This window comes from Microtus ochrogaster, chromosome 2 (assembly GCF_000317375.1).
Source record: "Microtus ochrogaster isolate Prairie Vole_2 chromosome 2, MicOch1.0, whole genome shotgun sequence".
Classification (NCBI taxonomy): domain Eukaryota; kingdom Metazoa; phylum Chordata; class Mammalia; order Rodentia; family Cricetidae; genus Microtus; species Microtus ochrogaster.
Genome location: NC_022010.1, coordinates 16,193,123 through 16,216,738, shown reverse-complemented (window position 1 = coordinate 16,216,738; position 23,616 = coordinate 16,193,123). Strand labels below are relative to the sequence as shown.

The following is a 23,616-nucleotide window of genomic DNA, read 5'->3' as shown; positions in this document are numbered from 1 at the left end:
CCGCCTGCCTCTGCCTCCCGAGTGCTGGGATTAAAGGCGTGCGCCACCACCGCCCGGCTAGACTTTTTTTTTTTTTTAAAAAAACTGGGCAGAGGTAGGTAGATCTCTGTGAGTTTGAAGCCAGCCTGGTCTACAGAGTGAGTTCTGATTCCCAAGTGCTGGAATTAAAGGTGTGTGCTACCACAACCCGGCTTATAATGTGTTTTTAAAGAAGCTAAGAAAAGAATGAAAGACACAGCATGTTTATAGTTATATTAAGTTTATCTCTTTTTTTTTTTTGGTGGTGGGGGATATATTTTAACCTTTATTTCTGTGGGGTTGACTCACCAAATAGCATCATCCTACTGCAATACAGCTCTATTTTCATCCCTTCTTTTGGTTGTCATCAACTAACCTTTTCATAAGGTATAGACCCCAAGTACACACTACCCCAATTAATTTTAGACATTACAATCTTACCCAAATCCTGGGCGGCATATCCCATCACTCTCTCTAAAGTGAATTGGTGGACAGATACTCCCTTCCCCCTTGCCCCTATCAACCACTACTCTAGACCACACTCGGGTCTGGCTCTCTAAGCTCTATATGTAGTAATTGTCTTTTTGTGTTGTTACAGTTCTTTTTGCCTTTTTTTAAAAGAAATTTATTTTATGTCCATTGGTGTGAGGGTGTCAGATTCCCTGGAACTGGAAGTACAGACAGTTGTGAGCTGCCATCTGGGTGCTGGGAATTGAACCCGGGGCCTCTGGAAGAGCAGTCAGTGCTCTTAACCACTGACTCCAGTCCCTTTTTGCCTTTTAATATATGGACAAAATACTGTTTCCCAAAATCACTTAGGTTAATTGCATCTGTGTGCATGTGTCTGTGCATATGCACATATGGTATGTGCATGAATTCATGCGCATGTATGTGAAGGCTAGAGGAAGATGATGGCTGTCTTTCTTTATAGCTTTATGCCATATTTCTTGAGACAGGGTTTCTCATTTTCTCTGAAGCTCATCGCTGTGACTAGGCAGACTTGCCAATAAGGTTCTAGGATTCACCTGTCCTTGCCCTCCAGTGTTGGAAGCACAAACACATGCAGCAGAGCCTGATTTCTTTTTTTAATTGTATATTTATAAAATAATGTATATATAATTATAAACATATATACAATATATTCATATGTAATATATAACTGTATATACAAAATACTTCTATTTATACAATTATAAATATATTTATATAATTATAAAATTATATAAATATATATGCACAATTATATATATATATAATGTGTGTGTATGGGGGGGGGCAGGAGGGAGAATCCCAAGGATTCAAGGATTGAACTCAGATTTTCAAGCTTGGCAACCAGTGCCTCTGTCTGCTGAACCATCTTTCTGGCCTATGCCTAACTTTTATCTGTGGGTTCTGGGGATTTGAATTTCCCTCATTGGTGTGGTAAGTGTTTCATACAGTGAACTGTCTGCCTAGCTCCAGCTTTTGCTAACATGAGGATGAAGAGTAAATCCTGTTACCTTAACTCTGTAGGAGCAGGAATTCATCCCTTACATGATATTATGTGGTTTCTTTTTTATTATATGAGTTAGCTCTTTGGTTCCTTTAAAGGAAAACTATTCAGCTGGGCGGTGGTGGCGCATGCCTTTAATCCCAGCACTTGAGAGGCAGAGGCAGGCGGATCTCTGTGAGTTCGAGACCATCCTGGTCTACAAGAGCTAGTTCCAGGACAGGCTCCAAAACCAAAGAGAAACCCTGTCTCGGAAAACCAAAAAAAAAAAAAAGGAAAACTATTTGTTTTATTTTATTTTATTTATGAATATGTGTCTATGTACACATGCATGAGGGTACTTATGCAGTCCAGAAGAGGATATCAGATCTCCTTAGAGCTGAAGCTACAGGCAGTTTTGAGTAGTCTGCTGCAGGTGTTGGGAACTGAACCAAAGCTCACATGGCCAGCTAAATCCACTTAAAACCTGAGAGAGTTTGAAAAGGAATTCTAGACACAAAAATACAGAGTTTAACACAACTTCTTGCTGTTTACTGGCAGCATGCCGCAACTCCTTTAAAAGAGATTTTCCTGATTCAGCCATAGCAGGAAAAAAGCCACAGCCATTTTAAAATGCCAGCTTTCTGGTCTATGCTGCCAACGCCACCCTGGCTCTTTTGGGAGATGGAGCATTTGAGTGGGGCTTGTGAGCAGACTGCTGCAGCTTTCTTAATGATGGCATGGACAGGCTGTGTGCCTAGAGATGGGGCACTGTGCATGTCTCAGAGGTGGTGAGCAGCTCCACCATGCTGGACTGTGCTGAGGGAGCAGGAAGTACCGTATATGTCATAGTAATGGCACAGCTTAAGTTTTAAGACGTGCTTAGCATTATAAAAAGCACTCCTGGACAGTAAATAATTATAGATATGCAATAAAGAAAAATCCAGATAAAAAGGATGTATAAAAGTGTTGGATAGATGTACATAGGTTTGGGAGAGAGAAGAAAAAGTACAGAGAGTTGGAAAGAAGTAAATTGTTTTTTTAAAAAAAGTCTTTAGGCCTGGAGGGATGGTTCAGCCATTAAAGGCGAGACTCACAACCAAAAATATAAGAGCTTGGTTTCCAGCCCCCACAGCTGTCCCTCCAGGTACCATAAAGAAAAAAAAAGTCTTTAAAGAGACCGAGTACAAGCCAGGTGGTGGTGGCGCACGCCTTTAATCCCAGCACTCGGGAGGCAGAGGCAGGTGGATCTCTGTGAGTTCGAGACCAGCCTGGTCTACAAGAGCTAGTTCCAGGACAAGCTCCAAAGCTACAAAGAAAGCCTATCTCAAAAAACCAAAGAGAGAGAGAGAGAGAGAGAGAGAGAGAGAGAGAGTAAAGACTGACATAGATTAAAGGCAGTAAAGAAAAATAAGCCACGTAAAGATGGACTATACACAGAGAGTCTGGATTATGTATATTGTGTTTTCTTTGAAATTTTTGGCTGTGAAGAAGCCAAGTACAGAGAGACATTTCATTGTATGGGCTGCTAAGCTAAACTAGAATGTATATTATAAAGGTATCTTGACTTAAGAATTTGGGTCTAAGGATATGGTGCTTTGGAAAAGAGGTTTTTCTTTTGTCTCCACAGAGGATGAGAACCTGTGGATTCATTCCAGGCTAATATGGTTTGATGGACCAAGATCCCCTAAAAGGTTGCCATGAACACTTCAAAAATGCCCTCAAAAAATTACTTTGCCCAAAAAACAGCAGGAAGCAGTTTGGAGAGAAAAAAATTATGCCCATATCCCCATATTGTCTATAAATGTTTGTTTACATTAAAGGGAGATATGATATATGATATGAATAATTTGCATTGGTATGGATCTTGGTTTATTGATTATTAAGGTCAGTTTTGTTATATGTATATGTATTTCTGTTCTTGATTAAGGTATTGTGTTTGTGTAGCTCATTTAAAAATGTAAGGTATAATTAAGTAATATTAGTTAATAGATAATTATCTATAATAGTCAAGCTTATATTCATGTTAGTTAGATTTTCTAGATGTACAGAGATGCATTTCAGTTAAATAGGTATTCTTCAAATAATTCAGAGACCTTCAGAATATGTCATTTAAAATGTTTTAATAAATTAGGACTTTTCATGACAATGAGACATGTCTGCTCCTGGTAGTACCGATTACTTCGAGAGGAAGATGGGCATCAAAGAGGCTTCTTAGCCATTTGGGCAAGAAACTTCTCTTGCCTGAACTGCTTAACTGTACATGCAAGACCCACAGAGAAATGACTGCTAAACTTTCCTAAAGGTGAGATGATCCTTTGGGGTTCCTGCTTCATGAAAGAGTCTGCGAGACATTCTGCAGGACACAGAAAAATGTGACAAACAAACTGCCAGTATAGGTGGAACTGTCTTTGAAATTTCTTGCTTCGTGAAAGAGTCTGCTGGATACTAGAGGCCTGTAGGCTGAAGATGGATGCCCCAATGTTACAAAAGAACTTTGGGTGACTGTCCAGGCAGCGAGATGTCTCTGTCAATTCTAGAGTTTTGGAAGTTGCTTACAATGTACTTCCAGTTTACTTAGGTAATATTATGCCCTTCTGGAGTCTTTGATGAAGTTGAAGAAGTTATAGTTATAGTTTTCCTTAGTTATGGCAACAGATAAAGTAGATATAAATATTGTAATTGTAATTCTTGCTTGATAACTGTTTTATTATATGTAATTTTACTATGTTAAAGTTAAAGCCTTTCTTTTTATTTAAACAGAAAAGGGGAAGTGATGTGGTAGTCCCTTCTGTGTGCTGTGATTACCACTAGTGAATAAAGAAACTTCCTTGGCCTGTTGGTAGGGCAGAACTTAGGTGGGGGGAGGACTGGACGGAATGCCGAGAGAAAGAGTGGCGGAGTCAGACAACAGAGAGCCACTGGAGACAGATGCTGGTCAGAACTTTAGCCAGTAAGCCACAGCCATGTGGCAATACACAGATTAATAGAAATGGGTTAAATTAATATGTAAGAGTTAGCAAATAAGAAGCTAGAGCTAATGGGCCAACCAGTGATTTAATTAATACAGTTTCTGTGTGATTATTTTGGTTCTGGGCGGCCGGGACAAACAAGAGGCTCCCTGAAACACAAAGCCCTCTACAAAAGCAGCAACTGCTTTTAACTACTAAGCCATCTGTCCAGTTCCCATAAGCACTTTTCTTTTTTTTCCCTAAATATCATTATATTTATTTGCTTATTTTACCTATATGGGTTTATGTACCATGGTGTGTGTGTGTGTGTGTGTGGAGATCATAGAACAATTTCAAGAATCTATTCTCTCTGCTTTATGGGTCCTGTGGATCAAATTCAGCTCTAGTACCAGGGTTGGCAGTAAATACTTTCCCTGGTGAGCACGTCTAGCACCTGCTTCTCTGAATGCTCTTTTAAACATCAGTGCTGGGGACACATCAATTGATATAACACTTGCTTTTGTATGTCTGATGCCCTGGCTTCAGTCACAACACTCCATAAACCTGAGAGGTGGAGGCAAGAGAATCAAGAGTTTTAAGATCATTTTTGAAGATCATTAAAGATGTGCTAGCCACATCTTTAATCCCAGCCCTTAAGAGGCAGAGGCAGGAGGATCTGTGTGAAATCAAGAGGCCTACCTGGTCTATATAGTGAGCTTTAGAACAGCCAGAACTACCCTTCCTCAAGAAAACCAAATAAAGGACCATTTTTTATTACATAGCAAGTTCAAGTCCAGAATGGGATACCTGAGGTCCCTTTTTTCTTTTTAAAATGATCTTGCCTGTGTAGTCCAAGTTTTTTTTTTCTTTTGGTTTTTCGAGACAGGGTTTCTCTGTAGCTTTGGTGCCTGTCCCGGAACTAGCTCTTGTAGACCAGGCTGGCCTCGAACTCCCAGAGATCCACCTGCCTCTGCCTCCCGAGTGCTGGGATTAAAGGCGTGCGCCACCCCCGCCCGGCCTAGTCCAAGTTTTGAATGAAAGGTTTAGTTAAAATAACATAGGCCATTTCTGTGTCTTGAATACTTTTTGTCCACATCAAATTTGTGTAGAGTTTTAATTACTCAAATCTTGCCGATATGTATGTGTAAGCACACGCATAGGCACTGACTTTTCCATGTTACACACATACATTCATAAGTATGGCATTGGAAGGTTGGAGACTTACTCTTCTGTTTAGTAGGGGATCTTCAGGCGATGATGAGAACTGTAAGACTATTAAAAACACATGAGTTGGTTCTGGGGGCTTTATCATGAAAGACACACAGGTACAGATAAGCATACATGTTCTTCATCCTCTGCTGAGGTAATCAACACCACCCCAGGATTCTAACATCAAGACAGCATCACAAGATGAGACCCCTAAACCCTGTACCTCCAGAACTTTGAGCCAATACCCTTTCTCTCAAAAGTAACCTGCCTCTAATCTTTTGTTACAGTAATGAAAAAGGAATAATATATTAACTATTATTGAAAGTTGAAATTCTAACTACCTTTTCAATTTCAAAAAGAGCACAGAGCCCATGAAATGGTTCAGAAGGTGAAAGCATTTTCCACATAAACCTGGTGACCCGAGTAGTTCCATCCCTAGAACCCAAGTCAAGGGGGAGGGAGAGAACCTAACCCACAGCTGTCCTCTGACCACATATGAGCTGTGATGCACATACACACACACAATGATGATGATGATAAATTAAAAATATAATAGAAAAATATTCAGAAAAGTGGGTCAGTTAGGTAGAGGAGGTGGATATCTGTGGTTCTGAACAGTCCAAAGGGTAAGATGAAGATGGGTGGTTTAGGTAAGCTAGATCTCATCTTGAGAATAATGGAGTAAATTTAAGAAAATAGGAATGGGGCAAATTTGATGGTCTGTCTTGACTTTCACCTAGATACTATTCATTGCCTCACTCTTCTGCACCGTCAGTTACATCTGGTGTCTGTACACAGAGCTGAGGATGAGAGACAGCCAGAGTGGACGGAGCACAACTGCTCAGGTAAGCAGAGCTGGACTCCTCCTGGAGGTTCTCAGTAAGCCATGCAAGCTCTCAGCGCTGACTGAGTGTGTGGAAGCGGATGGGAATAATGTTCCCATAGTTTCCATCTGTTTTTTTCACTTCCTCTCCTCCCTTGACACATAAAAGGTTTGTTTGGTTGGTTTCTGATTTGTTTTTAATTCAAGGTTTCTCTGTGTAGCTCTGGCTGTTGTGGAACTTGCTCTGTAGACCAGGCTGGTCTTGAACTCACAGAGATCTGCCTGTCTCTGCCTCCTGAGTGCTGGAATTAAAGGCATGCGCCACCACTGCCCCTGTCACACAATATGTTTTAATGTAGGAACATTGTTGATGCTACTGCCATTCTTGCTTAGCTTGATTCAGCCAAAGGGAAAGCATTGGCTCCATGTCACCCATCACTGTCAGTAAAATACAGGCCATGAAGAAGAGTTAGGGAAGGTGCTATGTCTGCTGACATGAGTTTTAGAGTGGCAGGTGTCAAGGGAGAATGTTCTCTGCTGTCCTTTAGTATGTGTGAGTGGGAGCTATTGTTTTGCAGAAGGGCAAAAGGATGCTTATGTGACAGTCAGAAGCCAGGAAGCATCCAGAGAACACTTTTCACTGCACAGTATTACAGTAAAAGATAGAATGCCAAACCCACAGTGTTTCTGGGTTCTTAGTGTGTGTGTGTATTCCACACAGCACACAGTCCATCCCTTCTGAGTATTTGGATCCACATTTTAGTAATCTGTCAAGTTGTACAATCAGCATATCATTTCAGGATGTTTTCTTTCCCCAATGGTATCTCTTGTGCTATTTACCATTAAGTCCTTTACACTCTCTGCTCTACGCGTTCAAATATATGTGCCTTTCTTTATTCCTGGAACTTGCTCTGTAGACCAGGCTGGCCTCGAACTCACAGAGATTCTCCTGTTTCTGCCTCCCGAGTGCTGGAATTAAAGGCGTGTGCCACCACCGCCTGGCTGTATGTGCCTTTCTATAGACCTGCTTTTCAGGATACTTCATGTAACAATAATACTGTATGTGCGTGCATGTATATGTATGTTTGCTTTCATTTATAACAGTGCTTTTAGTTATTTTTATTTTTATATTATTTTTACTATGGTTGAAGGTAAAGATTTTATTATAGATATGAGGGAGAGAACAGCCAAAGGCAACTGGAAAAGTCCAGAGCAGGGAAAGTAGTAGACTGGAGAGTGAGTACAAGGGGTGGGAAGGAGAGCAAAGGACGGAGAAAGCAAAGAGCAGCACAGTGCTGCAAAGGTCATCGTCTTCACATGTGCAAACCACTCAGTCTTTTTACTGCCGAATAAGTAGCACTTCATTGTGTAGTAAACTGAGTGTCTTACTTTTTTAAAAAAAAGATTTGTTTGTTTATTATGTATACAGTGTTCTGTCTGCACGTATCACTGCAGGGCAGAAGAGGGCACCAGATCTCATTACAGATGGCTGTGAGGCACCATGTGGTTGCTCGGAATTGAACTCAGGACTTCTGGAAGAGCCTCTGAGCCATCTCTCCAGCCCCCCGAGTGTCTTACTTTTTTACTCTAGTGGGTTTTGTTGTTGTTGTTGTTGTTGTTGTTTTTTCTTTTTGAGACTGTGTTCCATGTAGCTTAGGCGCTTAGGCTGGCTTTGAACCAGCTGCAGCTGGCTTTCAACTTCTGGCCCTTGTGCCTGTACCTCCCAAGTGCTGGGATTATGTATGTGTGTTCATAGACTAGTGAGTTTCTTGTTTCTGATGCTTTGAGAACATCACTGATTCTAATGGGTAATATATTAGTGATTGCTCAGTCTTTATTTCTAAATGTCTTTACATTTTTTGTTTGTTTTGTTTTTTTTTTCCGAGACAGGGTTTCTCTGTATAGCCCTGGCTGTCCTGGAATTCATTCTGTAGACCATGTTGGCTTTGAACTCAAAAGATCCACCTGCCTCTACCTCCCAAGTACTGGGGTTAAAAGCGTGCACTACCACATTAGACTTAATATTTTTGTTATTGTTGTTGGTTTGTTTTTGAAAAAAGGGTCCCGCCGGGCGATGGTGGCGCACGCCTTTAATCTCAGCACTTGGGAGGCAGAGGCAGGCGGATCTCTGTGAGTTCGAGACCAGCCTGGTCTGCAAGAGCTAGTTCCAGGACAGGCTCCAAAACCACAGAGAAACCCTGTCTCGAAAAAACCAAAAAAAAAAAAAAGAAGAAAAAGAAAAAAGGGTCCCAGGTAGCCCAGGCTATCTCAGATTACATAATCGAGGATGATCTTGAACTTCTGATCTTCTTTCTTCTACTTCCTAAATGCTGGGATTCTAGGTGTGGACCACTAAACCCAGTTTATGTGGTGCTGGGATTAGACCCAGGACCTCTAGAATGCTAGGAAACACTCCAGCAACTATGCTACAGAACACAGGCCCATTTTCATCTTACACATCTTACTAAGTATTCTAACCTTAACTTCTGTAATATTTATCACTTTATGTTTTTTTCAAGTAAAACTCTGTTAGGAGCATGATAAACAGTCTGGAAAGCTGCCCCACCCTTCCCTAGGACCTGCAGATTGCTTCTCAGTGGACAGGGAGTAGCCCAGTGACTGTTGTTTAAGTAGAAGAGCACGTGGATGAACTGTGTGTGACTGACGCAGAGTCATCAGCAACGCGTCAGTGTTGCATTAGGGTAGAAGCAAAAGCACTTCCCTGTGGAGTCATTTGAACAAGAGTGAGTCCAGGTTTGAATTCTCTACTTCACGATTTCTGTGTCTTCTGTCCTGTCTGTTGTGAGTCTGAATTTGGGCCTGCCTGAGGCTGTCTTGTAACTCTGCCCCTGCGTCTGTCTGTCCCTCCATTTGGGCTTTCCATGTCTTCTTAGCGAACAGCACAGAAGTATCACCTAAGAAGGCAGGGTTGGAATGTTACAGGATCTTTAATAGGACTTTACAAGGGATGAAGTCACTGTCTCCAACTGACCCATATAACAAACATTATTCTTTACTTTTTTGTATTTCATGTACATTGGTGTTTTGCTTGCATGTCTAACTGTACGAGGGTGTTGATCCCCTGGAACTGGAGTTACAGTTGGGAGCTGCCATGTGGGTGCTGGAAATTTAACCAGGGTCCTCCAGAAGAGTAGTCAATGTTCTTATTCACTGAGAAATCTCCCTAGTCCCACAAACATTATTCATTATCAACTAATATTCAAATATTAAGTTCAATATTTATGGTGGATATTAATTTTAGAAGGTTGCTTCCAATTTCTATATATTTTGTTTTCACAAAATGATGTGTATACATTGTTCTGGGTCACTTGTCTGGTTTTTTTTTTGTTGTTGTTGTTTTGTTTTGTTTTGTTTGAGACAAGGTTTCTCTGTATAACTTTGGAGCCTGTCCTGGAACTCACTCTTGTAGACCAGGTTGGCCTTGAATTTACAGAGATCCACCCGCCTCTGCTTCCCTAGTGGTGGAATTAAAGGAGCATGCCACTACTGCCTGGCTGGGTCACTGTCTGATTTATAGCCATGGGTACATCATCTCTCATGTTTTGTTTGTTGAAAAGGCTCTTGCTGTGTAGCCCATGCTGGCCCACAGCTCAGTATGTAGCCAAGACAGTTAGGCATCAAGTTTTCATCGTAAAGTTCAGTATTAATCTCTATAATCCATGCTGCCTCTTCAACACCAAAATGCTGTGATCGTGAAAATGTCATTTTTTCCCTTTCTTTCTTTCTTTCTTTTCTTCTGTTTTCCTTTTTTTTTTCTTTTTTTTTGTAGCTTTGGAGACTGTCCTAGAACTGGCTCTTGTAGACTAGGGTTGCCTTGAATTCACAGTGATCTACCTGCCTCTGCATGCACCACCACCACCCGGCTTTTCCTTTTTTTTAGCTTTGTTCAGGACAGTCACTGGTAAGAAAGGGTAGGAACAAATAATGTTCTCTCTTTTTTCCTCTGATCCCCACTTCCCAGAGAACATGGTAAAAAAAAATAAATGAAAATGAAACATGAAAAGTACCCATAAGCAGCATCATAAACAAGATACTACAGTCTTTACAAAACCATTCAGTGAAACTTCTTGGAGGCAGGATTTTACTACATAGACCAGGCTGGCCTTGAACTCACAGGGAGCTGCTTGCCTTTTCCTTCCAAGTGCTGGGACTAACGGAGTAGCCACCACACCTGGTAGCAAGTGTGTTTGTATCCGTAGTTACTGGCCACAGTGGCCACTGAGCGCTTGTCATGTAACTGCAAAATGAAGGAACTGACTGGGGAACTCAGGCTTTGAACCAGAGTCTCTTACTCTGTAGCCCTGGTTGGGACAGTATTAGAATTTGCCATGTACTTTAGGCTGGCTTCTAGCTTGCAGCCATCCTACTGCCTCTGCCTTTCAAATTCTGGTCTTGGAGGCATATGCCATCATGCATGGCAGGAGTTGACATTTTCATTTTATTTAGTTTTACTGTAAGTAGCTATGTGCTGATAGTAGCTGCTGTGTACAACAAAAACTCCACTCTCTCTGCTGCCATTTAATCTTGCCCACTCTGGGCATTCCACAGGCATAGGTGTCTTCTGCACCTTAACCTTGCATGATCTCTCCAGTTAGGAAGGGCCTGTTGACTGCCTTGGCCCATTTTGATAGGCCATCCCTTAGGTGGGTGGAGTAGGCAGAACAGAATGCTGGGAGGAAGAGGAAGTGAGCTCAGAGGCTATGCTCCCCTCTCCCGGGCAGACACACGTGATGAAGCAAGCTGCCAGGTTAGACATGCTGAATCTTTCCCGGTAAGACTGATGCTACACAGATTATTAGAGATGGGTTGATCGGGATATGAGAATTAGCCTGTAAGGGCTAGAGTTAATGGGCCAAGCAGTGTTTAAAAAAATACAGTGTCTGTGTAATTATTTCGGGGCATAAGCTAGCAGGCAGCCGGGTTGCTGGGGACGCAGCCCCGCCGCTCATATTACTACAGCCTGTGGCTACTTACCTATACTTGTTTGTAGGGAAGCAAAGAGCTGGGAGTTTGTTTTCTTCTCTTTGGGCGATGAGTGCCTCAAAGCACAGCAGCTCCCAGAGCTTTGCCCACGACTTCACTCAAAGCCCTGGGCTTGAGCTGGGGCTCCACTGGCCAAGTGTGAAAAGCAAACCCCATAGGCCATGAACTTTCCATCATGATACCAAGTTATGCTTATCATGATAGCAGTTATGATGCTGCAAATTGTTTAGTCTCTGATGCAAGTGGGGAGTATTCATCTGTCTGTCTGGGAATGTTATAGATTTGAACCCAAGACTTATCTATGATAAAAACATATTCTATCACCCTGTGTAATGCAGCACACTCTGTGTGTGGTGTGTGTGTAGTATGTGTGTAGTGTGTGTGTCTGTGTGTGTAGTGTGTGTGCCTGTGCATCAGTGTGTAGAGATCAGTAGTTAATACCAGCTGCTTTCCTCTGTTGATCTTCACCTTCTTTGTTTTGTTTTGTTTTTCAAGACAAGGTTTCTCTATGTAACAGTCTTGGCTATCCTGGAACTTGCTCTGTAGACAAGGCTGGCCTTGAATTCACAGAGATCTGGCCCGCCTCTGCCTACCGAGTGCTGGGATTAAAGGTGCGTGCCACCACCACTTTTGTTCTCCACCTTTTTTGTTTTTGAGATATTTCTTACTGAACCTGGTATTTGCCATTTGTGCTAGTCTGATTGGCCTGTGAAGCCGCTAGGGTCTGTCTGTCTTCCCTTGCCTCCTCTACAGTGTTAGGGTTGCTGACAAGTGCTGCTTATGCCTGGTTTCTTGTGTGGGTGCTAGGGATATGAACTTAGGTTCCTATGCTTGCTCAAAAACCACTTTATCTACTGAACTGTCTCCTAAGTCTCCAGATTTTAAATGTTCCGTACTCTAGCATAGTCTTATATCCAAGGGCTCCTCTGACTCTCTCATGTCAATATTGACCAATTAATACTTTGTGCTGGCCAACTTATACATGGCTTTATTCATCCGTGCCTTTCTGGAGCTAAAAGAAAAAAACATCCTATGACTTCAAATATACCTTTATCCCTAAAAGAATTTGTTTCAGCACTCAAGCTTTGGATTAAATTACTTTCTGTAGTCTTCTGTGTTTATTATGGTTGTTGTTTCTTTTTAGCATAGTAATATAGATAAAACACTGTCATGTTTTATCTATATTAAGGGAACTGACTTTGATGGGTTCTATGAACAATACGACTGACAAAGCAACGGGCCTACTGGAAATGTGTGTGCATGTTTACTGGTGACTTTGGCACTGGTCCTAACATTTTTCACTTCTCATCTTTTCATAGGTGATAAATCATACTTGTCAAAGTAGTCACATAGTGTTCATTTTGTCAAGGTAAGATTTTTTTCTTGCTGGTAAGGTGACAAAGGAACAAATGCCTGTTACTCTTCATTTCCACTGTCACTCCTGTGTCTTTATAGAGCATTAAATGATAGGAAGCAACAAACATAATTATTGATTACTTTCTTCCTTTCCCTAGTTTGATATTAGAGAGCTGGGTTTTAGCTCCAACTCTATAACACCAATTCTTTGTGGCTTTGAACAAACCTCTTTCTTGCATTTGTATATATGTGAGTATATGTATATATGCTTATGTTTCGGGTGAATACTTTCTATGCTTGCGTACGAAGGAAGCTTGATGTCAGTTCCTTTCATTTATCACTCTCTCTTATACACCAAGAGAGTTTCTCATGGAACCCAGAACTTATCAGCATACCTGCTCGTCAGACCAAGCTACCTTATCCTGGTGATTCACATCTCTGTTTCCAATATGCTGGACAACAGTCTGACCTCAAGAGCTATCAGTTTTTTATGTGGGTCCTGGGCATCCCTCTGTACCCCACTCCAGTCCTCAAGCTTTACCTGCTGAGCCCAGCTCTCAAGACCAGTCCACCTTATAACATTGTGTGAGAATCCTAGTCCAGAAAGAATCCAGATCCACACAAAGAAGCGGTCACATTGGTTTTAGACTTTATAACTTTGCTCCCAAATCCCTTCTAGGTCAGTGGCTGTATTTTAAGTGGATAAACAATTGTCTGTTTAAAGAGTAAGCACACAGGAATGGTAAGGACAGGAATTAATCTGGCCACTGCAGAGTGAAGGAGACCTTGCAGAGCTGTTCCATAGTTTTGTTTGTTTGTTTTTGTGTTTGTTTGTTTTTCAAGATGGTTTCTTTGTGTAGCCCTGGCTCTCCTGGAACTCAATCTGTAGACCAGGCTGACCTTTCAAATTCACAGAGATCCTGCCTCTTGCCTCCTGAGTGCTGGGGTTGAAGGTGTGCACCACCACCTTGAGGCAGTTCCATTGTTTTCTTTCATGTATATTTTTTCATGTAAATTTTGTTTTGTTGTGCTTTTTTGTGACAAAGTTTTGCTATGTAGCTCAGACTGGCCTCAAAATCAAGATCCTCCTGCCTCAATTTCCTGCATGCTAAGATTACAACCCTGCACCACCACACCCAACATCGCTTAGATTCTGATTTGTTTTCTTTTTTAAAAATTTTATTTATTGCCGGGCGGTGGTGGCGCACGCCTTTAATCCCAGCACTTGGGAGGCAGAGGCAGGCGGATCTCTGGGAGTTCGAGACCAGCCTGGTCTACAGAGCTAGTTCCAGGACAGGCTCCAAAGCCACAGAGAAACCCTGTCTCGAAAAACCAAAAAAAAAAATTATTTATTTATTATGTATACAATATTCTTTTTTTAAAGACTTATTTATTTATTAACATGTACACGCCAGAAGAGGGCACCAGATTTCACTACAGATGGTTGTGAGCCACCATGTGGTTGCTGGGAATTGAACTCAGGACCTTTGGGAGAGCAGGCAATGCTCTTAACCGCTGAGCCATCTCTCCAGCCCCCTGATTTGTTTTCTTTACTCTCACTTAGATTTTATGTGTATTCGCATGTTCCTATCACATGTGCATGTGGGGAGTATGCACACATGGAAGCAGGTGTTGGGTACTTATCCTTCACTTTGCTCCTTGTTTTTTGAGATAGTATCTCTCACTGAACGTGGAGTTCACCAGTTGACTAAACTAACTAGCCAGTGAGCACTGGGAATCCATCTATCCCTGCCCTATCACTAGCCCAGGCGTACAGATGCACTACCATGCCCTGGTTTTTCATGGGTGGTGGAGATCAAACTCAGATTCTCATGCTCACAGAGAAAACACTTAGTGAGCCAACTACCTAACCACTTTGCCATCCCTTAGATTTCTTCCTCCCTCCCTCCCACCTTTCATCCCTTTCTTTCTTGTTTCCTTTTGGTTTTGGAGACAGGGTTTCTTTGTGAAACAGTGCTGGAACTAACTCAGACTGACCTTGAACTCACTGAGATCTGCCTGCCTCTGCCTCCCAAGGAGTATGTGCCACTACTGCCTGACCTAGCAGATTTTTACCTGGCTATAATTCCAAAGATTCTCAAGAAACTATTAAGAGGTCAAGTTAGATATAAAGTCCACTTTACAATGAAGTTCTTTGAGAAATAGAAAATAAGGATAGCTATGGTATTTGAGATGTTTTTCTTCATGTAGGTCAGGTATGGGGAGTTGGTGGAGTAATCTAGTCAGAGGAGGAGACTATTTTACAAAAGGGAGAAGGGCATGAACATTTCTGGATAGTTGCATAATCCATTTTCTCCTCTCAGCCTGCTACCTCTGCTGTTGATGACACCTGTGTTTTGTCTGGGCAATGTCAATGAATGCTTCCACAACTTTAGCCAGAGCCACAGGTGAGTAAGGACTAACTCAGCTTTTCATTTGTTCCACATACTTTCTAGCCAAGATGTTTTGCTTTGGTGTTTATGACTTCTGGGAAAAGACCATAGATTCAGTCCCACTATAATTAAAATATGTATTGTTTAATTGCTAGCAGGGTGAACAATCTCTGAAGCAAATTTTAGGTTGCCGTGCAGGAGGGTTATGGGGAAGATTATTAAAGAGGAAACCACATGAAGACCTTCAGTATCTATGTAAGCAAATAAAAATGTTTTGTTCTGCCAAGTTCAGTGGTTAAAGCAGCTCAGAGCAATCTTTGGGTGTCTGCATAAGTAAGTTACAGAAACAACAACAAAGCAATGGCTGTACATTTTTGGGTAGCTATTACTGAGTCAGGGGTACTGGTAGGGTCCAAGAAGACCCAAACAAAACAACCCAAATACACAAGAACTCATGCAAAGCAAGATCCAGCAGTACAGACTTGGGAGCTGACTGTGTCGCTGAGCATTCATTTCAGCAAGTATTGTTTTTAATTTTATTTTTTTTATTGATATTTATTGAGCTCTACTTTTTTTTTGGTTTTGTTTTGGTTTTTGGTTTTTCGAGACAGGGTTTCTCTGTGGTTTTGGAGCCTGTCCTGGAACTAGCTCTTGTAGACCAGGTTGGTCTCGAACTCACAAAGATCAACCTGCCTCTGCCTCCCAAGGGCTGGAATTAAAGGCGTGCGCCACCACCGCCCGGCTTGAGCTCTACGTTTTTCTCTGTTCCCCTCCCTGCCTCCCCCTTTCCCCTTCAATCCTCCCCCAAGGTCCCCATGCTCCCAATTTACTCAGGAGATCTTGTCTTTTTCTACTTTCTACTTCCCATGTAGATTAGATCTATGTCAGTCTCTCTTAGTGTCCTCATTGTTGTCTGAGTTCTCTGGGATTGTGGTTTGTAGGCTGGCTTTCTTTGCTTTATGATTAAAAACCACCTATGAGTGAGTACATGTGATAATTGTCTTTCTGTGTATGGGTTACCTCACTCAAAAATAACGTTTTCTAGCTCCACATATTTTCCTGCAAAATTCAAGCTGTTGTTTTTTTCTGCTGTGTAATACTCCATTGTGTAAATGTACCACATTTTCCTTATCCATTCTTCTTCGATTGAAGAACATTTAGGTTGTTTCCAGGTTCTGACTATGACAAACAAGGCTGCTATGAACATAGTTGAGCACATGTCCTTGTGGCATGATTGATTTTTCTTTTTCTTTTCTTTCTTTTCTTTTTGTACTGTCTCTGCTATGTGAGCAGCAAGTATTTAAACAGAAAAACCACAAATGTCTGTGCCAAGTTGCACTTATATTTCCCACCAACCTGGATGAAAAGATTAGGGACTTTCCTAGGGACACTGTTCTTTGGTTCACTTGCCTTGTTCTCATTGGTTGTTTTATTCAAGTGTGGTGGGACAGCGTGCCCACTATTCATGTCCACCATTTGTGTCTCACCTTGCTAGCCAGGATGCTAGTGATGTCAGTTACCCAGGGAGGTCTTGGGAACTTAAACTTTATTTCACTTTGCTTTTCAAGATGAAATTTTTATTCAAAATGGCTTCAGTTTGGTTCCTTCTTATATTGGGAACTTATCTTCCAGGGACTGGAGTCATCAACAGACAACTGGTGGGTACCAAAATGAATACCTAGCATAAAATGGAGCTTCTTTAGCCAAAACCATTTGTTTTACTTGTGGATGTAGCTAGCCCAGGCAGTAGAATGTTTGCTGGGCTTACACAAAGTCTTGGGTTGGATCCCCAGAGCTGCATATAGTATGTGTGGTGGTGCATACTTGTGACCTCAGCACATAGGAGATGGAGACAGGAGGTCAGAGTTTTGAAGCCAATCTGAACTACTTACTAGTTTGAGGCTAACCTGGACTACATCATACCCTGTCTCAAAAAAATTGATTGTTTTGGAAATGGGTTCTAGATATAATATGATGTAGTCAGGCTGAAGAAACACAAGGAAATAGGCAGTCCAGAGTGACTCAAGGTATTTCATCTGTGGGAAGGAACAGGGTGTTATAGTTATAGGTAAGAGCCCATTACTCACTGTCCTGGGTAGTTTCCTGTCAATCTGACACAAACTAATGGCCTCAGATTGGAGGGAGCCTCAATTGAGAAAGGGCTGCAGGCAAGCCTATAGGACATTTTCTTCATTAGTGATTGATGTTGGGGGAACTAGTCAATTGTGAGTGGGGCCACCGCTGAGCTGGTGGCCCGTGGTTCTATAACAAATCAGGCCGAGCAAGCCATGAGGAACAAGCTGGTAAGCAGCACCTTTCCATGGCCTCTGCATCAGCTGCTGCCTCCAGGCTGCTGCCCTGACTTACTTCAGTGATGGACTAACATGTGGGAGAGTAGACCAAATAAAGCCTTTCATCCCCTGCTTGCTGATGGTCATGTGTTTATCGCGGCAGTAGTGACCTCACTGAGACATTCAGGTTTGGTTTTGTTTCTCTTGTGTTGTCATTGTCGTATCATCCTGCCCATTGGTTCTCTTCCCAGGTGTCTCCTAATGCACTCGCCTCCGCCAGCCATGATTGAACCCCTGCCTTCCACCAACATATCTGTTTGCAGTGTGCTCTATTTTTATGTTGTCACTGTTTTCCTGACCAGCTTTTTCTTCAGCCTCCTCCTCATCACGGTATGGTACCACCTGTTTGTTACTGCTGAAAGGATGGACAGAGAGAGATAGGCAGTGTTCCAAGACTGGAACACTACAAGAGGTGTTTCCCGGGAGCTGGAGAGATGGCTCAGAGGTTAAGAACATTGCCTGCTCTTCCAAAGGTCCTGAGTTCAATTCCCAGCAACCACATGGTGGCTCACAACCATCTATAATGAGGTCTAGTGCCCTCTTTTGGCCTGTAGGGATACACACAGACAGAATATTGTATACATATTGTATACAGAATATTGTATATATAATAAATTATATATATAAATAAAAGAGGTGTTTCCCATGGTCCAGCACCAGGGAAGTGACCATGGCTGTGAGGATGAGGTTCAGCTGGTAGAACACTTCCCTAGAGTGCATGAGAGCATGGGAATCAGAAGTTCAAAGTCATCCTTAGTTTCATATAGCCAGTCTGGGCTGTATATGAAATTCTTTCTCAAAAAAAAAAAAAGGAAGAAAGGAAGTGACAAGGATTTGTTGACAGTGTAATTACTGCCTTTGTTTTTTTAGACTTCCCAAAATCACATGATAAGCAGGAAAAAAAGCTTATATTAGTTAGGTGACAATCATGTTCACTCAAGAATTAATGTGTTTCTTTGATTCCTATGAGGACCCAGAGTAGAAAGATCACACTACATGATGTATCCTGTATGTAAGTGACATTCTGTGACATAGAACCTGTGCTTTGATTTAATTTCCCAGATAATGAAAGCATGCATGGGTTTTTCTTTTTTCTTTTTTTTTTGTTTTTTTTAAAATTTATTTATTTATTGAGGATTTCTGCCTCCTCCCCGCCACCACCTCCCATTTCCCTCCCCCTCCCCTGATTAAGTCCCTCTCCCTCATCAGCTTGAAGAGCCATCAGGGTTCCCTGACCTGTGGGAAGTCCAAGGACCGCCCACCTCCATCCAGGTTTAGTGAGTTGAGCATCCAAACCGCCCAGGCCCCCCCAAAGCCAGCACGTGCAGTAGGATCAAAAACCCATTGCCATTGTTCTTGAGTTCTCAGGGTTTTTCTTTTTTCTTTCTTTCTTTTCTTTCTTTCTTTCTTTCTTTCTTTCTTTCTTTCTTTCTTTCCTTCCTTCCTTCCTTCCTTCCTTTTTTTTTTTTTTTTTTTTTTACCTCTGAGACAATTTCTTTAGTCCTGGCTGTCCTGGAACTCACTCTGTAGACCAGGCTGGCCTCAAACTCAGAGATCCTCCTGCCTCTGTCTTCAAGTGCTGGGGTGAAAGGTGCACACCGCCATTGGTTGACTGAGAAGAGATTCTCATTCTCTCTCTCTCTCTCTCTCTCTCTCTCTCTCTCTCGGTTTTTCAAAACGGGGTTTCTCTGTAGCTTTGGTGCCTGTCCTGGAACTAGCTCTTGTAGACCAGGTTGGCCTTGAACTCACAGAGATCTGCCTGCCTCTGCCTCCCGAGTGCTGGGATTAAAGGCGTGCGCAGCTACTGCCCAGCGAGAAGAGATTTTTTTTAAAATTTGAGAATTTAGTATTAGCCTTTGTACTGATAAACTTCAGGGCATGAAGTATAAAACATTCTCAAAGAATCACTAATAAGATATTTTAAGAGATGGATTAGTTAGAACTCACTTTAACTTCCTGGATGGGAATGCAAATTATTAGTACAATGCTTGCCTATTATAGTCTGTGGATTTGATTCCCACCTCCACAAGAAAACAACGCACCTTCCCATATATATTGTGATTTGTTTAAGGTTGGGAAAGCCAGGGGTTGATGATGTTCACACACTGAACATAATAACTAAAAGTTTGGTTAGTGTCTGTTTGTCTACATGAAAATTCCCACTGGGTAATTCTCCAAAGTCTGCTGTCATGGTAAAGAAGGAGAGTGACTTTTCCTGGCAGGAATTCCTTGCAGAGTGAGCCTTCTAAGATGCTGGGAAATTTGACTAAGCCACAGGCCTACTACTCACTGCTACACTCATGTTTAGGTCTTGCTCATCTATGCCCAGTCATTGTATAAGAAGTTTGTGAAATCGACAGGCTTTCTGGAGAGTGAGCAGTGGGCAGTGATTTACATTGTGGGCCAGCGAGTGCGCTTCTTCCCGGTGGCCTTTGTATGCTGCTGGGGCCCAGGTTGGTATCTTAGTAAAAGGAATTGGAGGTGAAGGAGGTGGCTATGATCTCACTAAAATCATGACGGCATATTCCTATCTAGCTTGTAAATTTTATTTCTTTACTTATTGCTTTATTTTTTAAGACAAGGTCTCATTATGTAGACCCCAATGGCAATGGCCTCAAACTCACCAGAGGTATACCTACAGCCTCTGCCTCAATGCTGGGATTAAAGACATGTACGAGTCCACCTGGCATTAATCTGCAAGTTTTAATCAGTACAGACCAGAGATGAAGGCCAAAGTCTCAGTGGTTTACATAATTGGTTAATTTCAGTGCTGATCTTCAGTTCCCTGTAGCTTCTGTTGACGGGATGTGCAGGCGTGTGCACTGAGAGCTGACAGCAGTTTATACGTTGTGTGTTTGCAGCTGCCACACTGTTGATCATAGAGCTGACCAAGCCCCAGGACACCTCCCTGCACATGGCTTTCTCTGTGCTCCAGGTAACCCCTTCCAAAGCCAGAATCTTTTGTCTTGCACCTTTGTGCCTGGTTCTCTCACACTGCCATTTCCCCCTTCAGTATATTCATTTGTGCATTGCAAAAGAGAACATCTAACGTTTATAGTTACTAATGAAGAATATAACCATTTCCTGAAAGGCTAGTCTAAGTGTTTCTGGGTCCAGTTTGGAGCACATTTATCTCTGGGCAACTTTGTTTTGATATATTGAAGATATGGTTGGTGGAATAAGGTCTCCCAGGGTATATATTCTTGTGAGACACTGATGGTGATGCTCTCCCATCTAGAGTGAATCAAATGGCACAAATTACCTGTGTGTAGTGAGTGATAAGCAGGAAGGGAATTTTTTGCTTTTCCACTTTCCTCCATTATCAGAAGAAAACCTTTTAGAACAGTTGGCAGTTGAAGCCATTTTCTTGTTCTCATAAATACTAAAAAGTATAACAGCCATCAGCTGTCCGCAGCAGGGTGCAATGTGAAGAGTTTAGATGAGCTTGTGCACAGTTCAGCAGCTCCAGTGACGATGCTGCACAGAGGGTTGGGCTCCACCGTTCTTCATCTCTTCCAGGCTCTCACAGCAGCATCCCAGGGTCTGATCAACTGTGGCATATATGGCTGGACACAGTGCAAGTTCCAGCAGCTAAAGCGTGAGCCTCGCCGTGATGCAGATACTCAGACCCCATTGCTGTGCTCACAGAAGAGAATCTATAGCAGGAGCCTAGACCCACCGGAGTTTTCTCTTGCTTTTGCTTCCAGCTCTTCCACCATTCTTTGAAACTATGGAACTAGAACATCCCGGAAGTGAATGTTTCATGTGAGTGAATTCTACAGGTCTGCAGGGAACGCCCCCATCTTTTCTGGCATACCCCAGACTGGAGAACTAAAAGGGAATGTAAGCTGTGGTCAGTAACAGTTCTGGGTGAATTAGGAAGGATCTCTCCAGGTGCTCATTCAGGGAGGTATAGCTACTTTCTATCTAAAAGATTCATTACTTTTTCAAATACCTGATTTATTTACACCTCTTCAAGAAAAAATAAATTTCAGGTTCACATATATTTGTGTCATTTGCAAACTCTGCTCCACAAAAACAAGGAAAGTAGGAAGCCATGCAACAACTTACAGGTGTGCAGTTGGGGCTCTTGCAGTGAGGTTTCATGGAGACCTGAGAATGCTCACACAGCCAAAATGCCCTGCTGTATCCCTCATTTGTAGTATTTTAGTGTTTTTCAAGTTGTTTATTATAACAATTTTATATAGAATTTTTAAAACTTTTTTTTTTTTTATTTTCGAGACCTGTGGCTTTGGAGCCTGTTCTGGAACTAGCTCTTGTAGACCAGTCCTTCCTTGAACTCAGAGATCCGCCTGCCTCTGCCTCCCAAGTGCTGGGATTAAAGGCATGTACCACCACCACCGGCTCGATTTTTTTTTAAACTTTCTAAAAATATAAGTAGATTTGGTGGCTGTATCCATCTGAAATATTTATGACTAAGCAAAGCTTCCTTAGTGACCAGTAGAGCTATGGTGGCAGAATTGTATGTCCTATGCATGGTGAGAGGAATTGGTCACAGTTGCTATGAAAACCACAGAGGCCCAATAGTTAGAGCCATGGCTCCCAGGACAGTGGCAGTATTCACCACAGCTCAGCCAGCCCTAGGATTCTTAGTGTTCCCAACATCATTATTCCCTGAGCCCTACCAAGCTCAAGGCAGCTTTCTGCTTTCTCCACAACATTGACTGTCAGTCCAGCATCTAAACAGTTTCCTAACACTTCTTTCGCAGACATACTGGTAGTGTTTTATGGGTAACAGTGGGACCAGAAGCTCTTCAGGATTTAGATCAGAAGAAACCGCCTTATATAATGAACAGAAGTGACCTAAAGTGAGTTTCCTGAGCACACCCAGGTCAAAAATTCTGCCACAGGGAGTGGTGGGAAATGTACCAGCCAACAGCATGGAACAGAACCCAAAAGAAAGCCCTTTGCCTTGACTTGTGGGTTTTGTCTGCATTCAGTCTGTAATAGCTAAAGTCAAAACAGAATGCATATCTATTTATAAGAACATGGTGTAAATAACTATGTATATACTAATATGCCTTGGAACTCTAGTAATAAAGAATAATTTACAAAAAAAAAACATCTGGGCAGTGGTGGCATAAGCCTTTAATCCCACACTCGGGAGGCAGAGGCAGGCAGGTCTCTCTGAGTTTGAGGCCAGCCTGATCTACAAGAGCTAGTTTCAGGACAGGCTCCAAAGCTATAGAGAAACCCTGTCTCAAAAAACAAAACAAGAAAAAAAATCATTGATATATAAGGCTTAGTGAGAAAAAATAATAGGCTTATTTAAAAACTGGTCCTCAAATATATATTTATATGAACATGGAAAGGATTTGTAAAATGTGGAAATAGGTCCACAGAGATTTGCAGAACAAGGGTTCAGAGACCTATAGCCAATACAGAAGGGAAGACAGGACATGGTGAGCAAGACAAATGAAGACATCTTTTGATAAAGGGATGAGCATCCAGAATGCAAGGAACACAGAGGTGAGACCAGTATTATAAGAGTGTGCATTCTCAGTGCGGGCTTAACAAGGTACGCTCATGATTGGTCTGAGCACACTTCCTAGGCCATGTCCCTCCAGATGAGGTGGCCTTCCAGCATTCTTAAACCACATTCTTTTTCCCTCATCGTCTTCCCAACTTTTGTAACATTAAAATTCTTTCTTTTCTTCCCTTCCTTTCTTTTTTTTTTTTCCAAGACAGAGTTTATTTGTGTAGCCTTGGCTGTCCTAGAACTCACTTTGTAAACCAGGATGGCCTTGAGCTCACTGAAATCAGACCGAGTCTGCCTCCCAAGTGCTGTGATTAAATGCATGCACCACCACCACCCAGCTTAAAATCCTTTTTTTTTTAATTGCGGGTAAACATCATAACAACCTTAAGTATGGGGGGCTGGAGAGATGGCTCAGTGGTTAAGAGCATTGCCTGCTCTTCCAAAGGTCATGAGTTCAATTCCCAGCAACCACATGGTGGCTCACAACCATCTGTAAAGAGGTCTGGTGCCCTCTTCTGGCCTGCAGACATACACACAGACAGA

At 42.1% G+C, this 23,616-nt stretch overlaps 1 protein-coding gene across 1 annotated transcript in view; it reads left to right on the top strand.

Moving 5' to 3' along the window:
• The window catches only part of Tmem116 (transmembrane protein 116), a 66,304-nt gene extending 44,902 nt beyond the window's left edge, over positions 1-21,402 (top strand). Inside the window, exons 5-11 of the mRNA XM_026787910.1 lie at positions 6,387-6,491; positions 12,793-12,842; positions 15,154-15,237; positions 17,765-17,903; positions 19,882-20,026; positions 20,435-20,508; positions 21,093-21,402. Of these exons, the coding sequence (XP_026643711.1) occupies positions 6,387-6,491; positions 12,793-12,842; positions 15,154-15,237; positions 17,765-17,903; positions 19,882-20,026; positions 20,435-20,508; positions 21,093-21,299 (804 nt within the window). The 3' untranslated portion in view covers positions 21,300-21,402. The remainder of the gene's footprint in view (positions 1-6,386; positions 6,492-12,792; positions 12,843-15,153; positions 15,238-17,764; positions 17,904-19,881; positions 20,027-20,434; positions 20,509-21,092) is intronic.
• Positions 21,403-23,616: the final 2,214 nt, after the last annotated feature.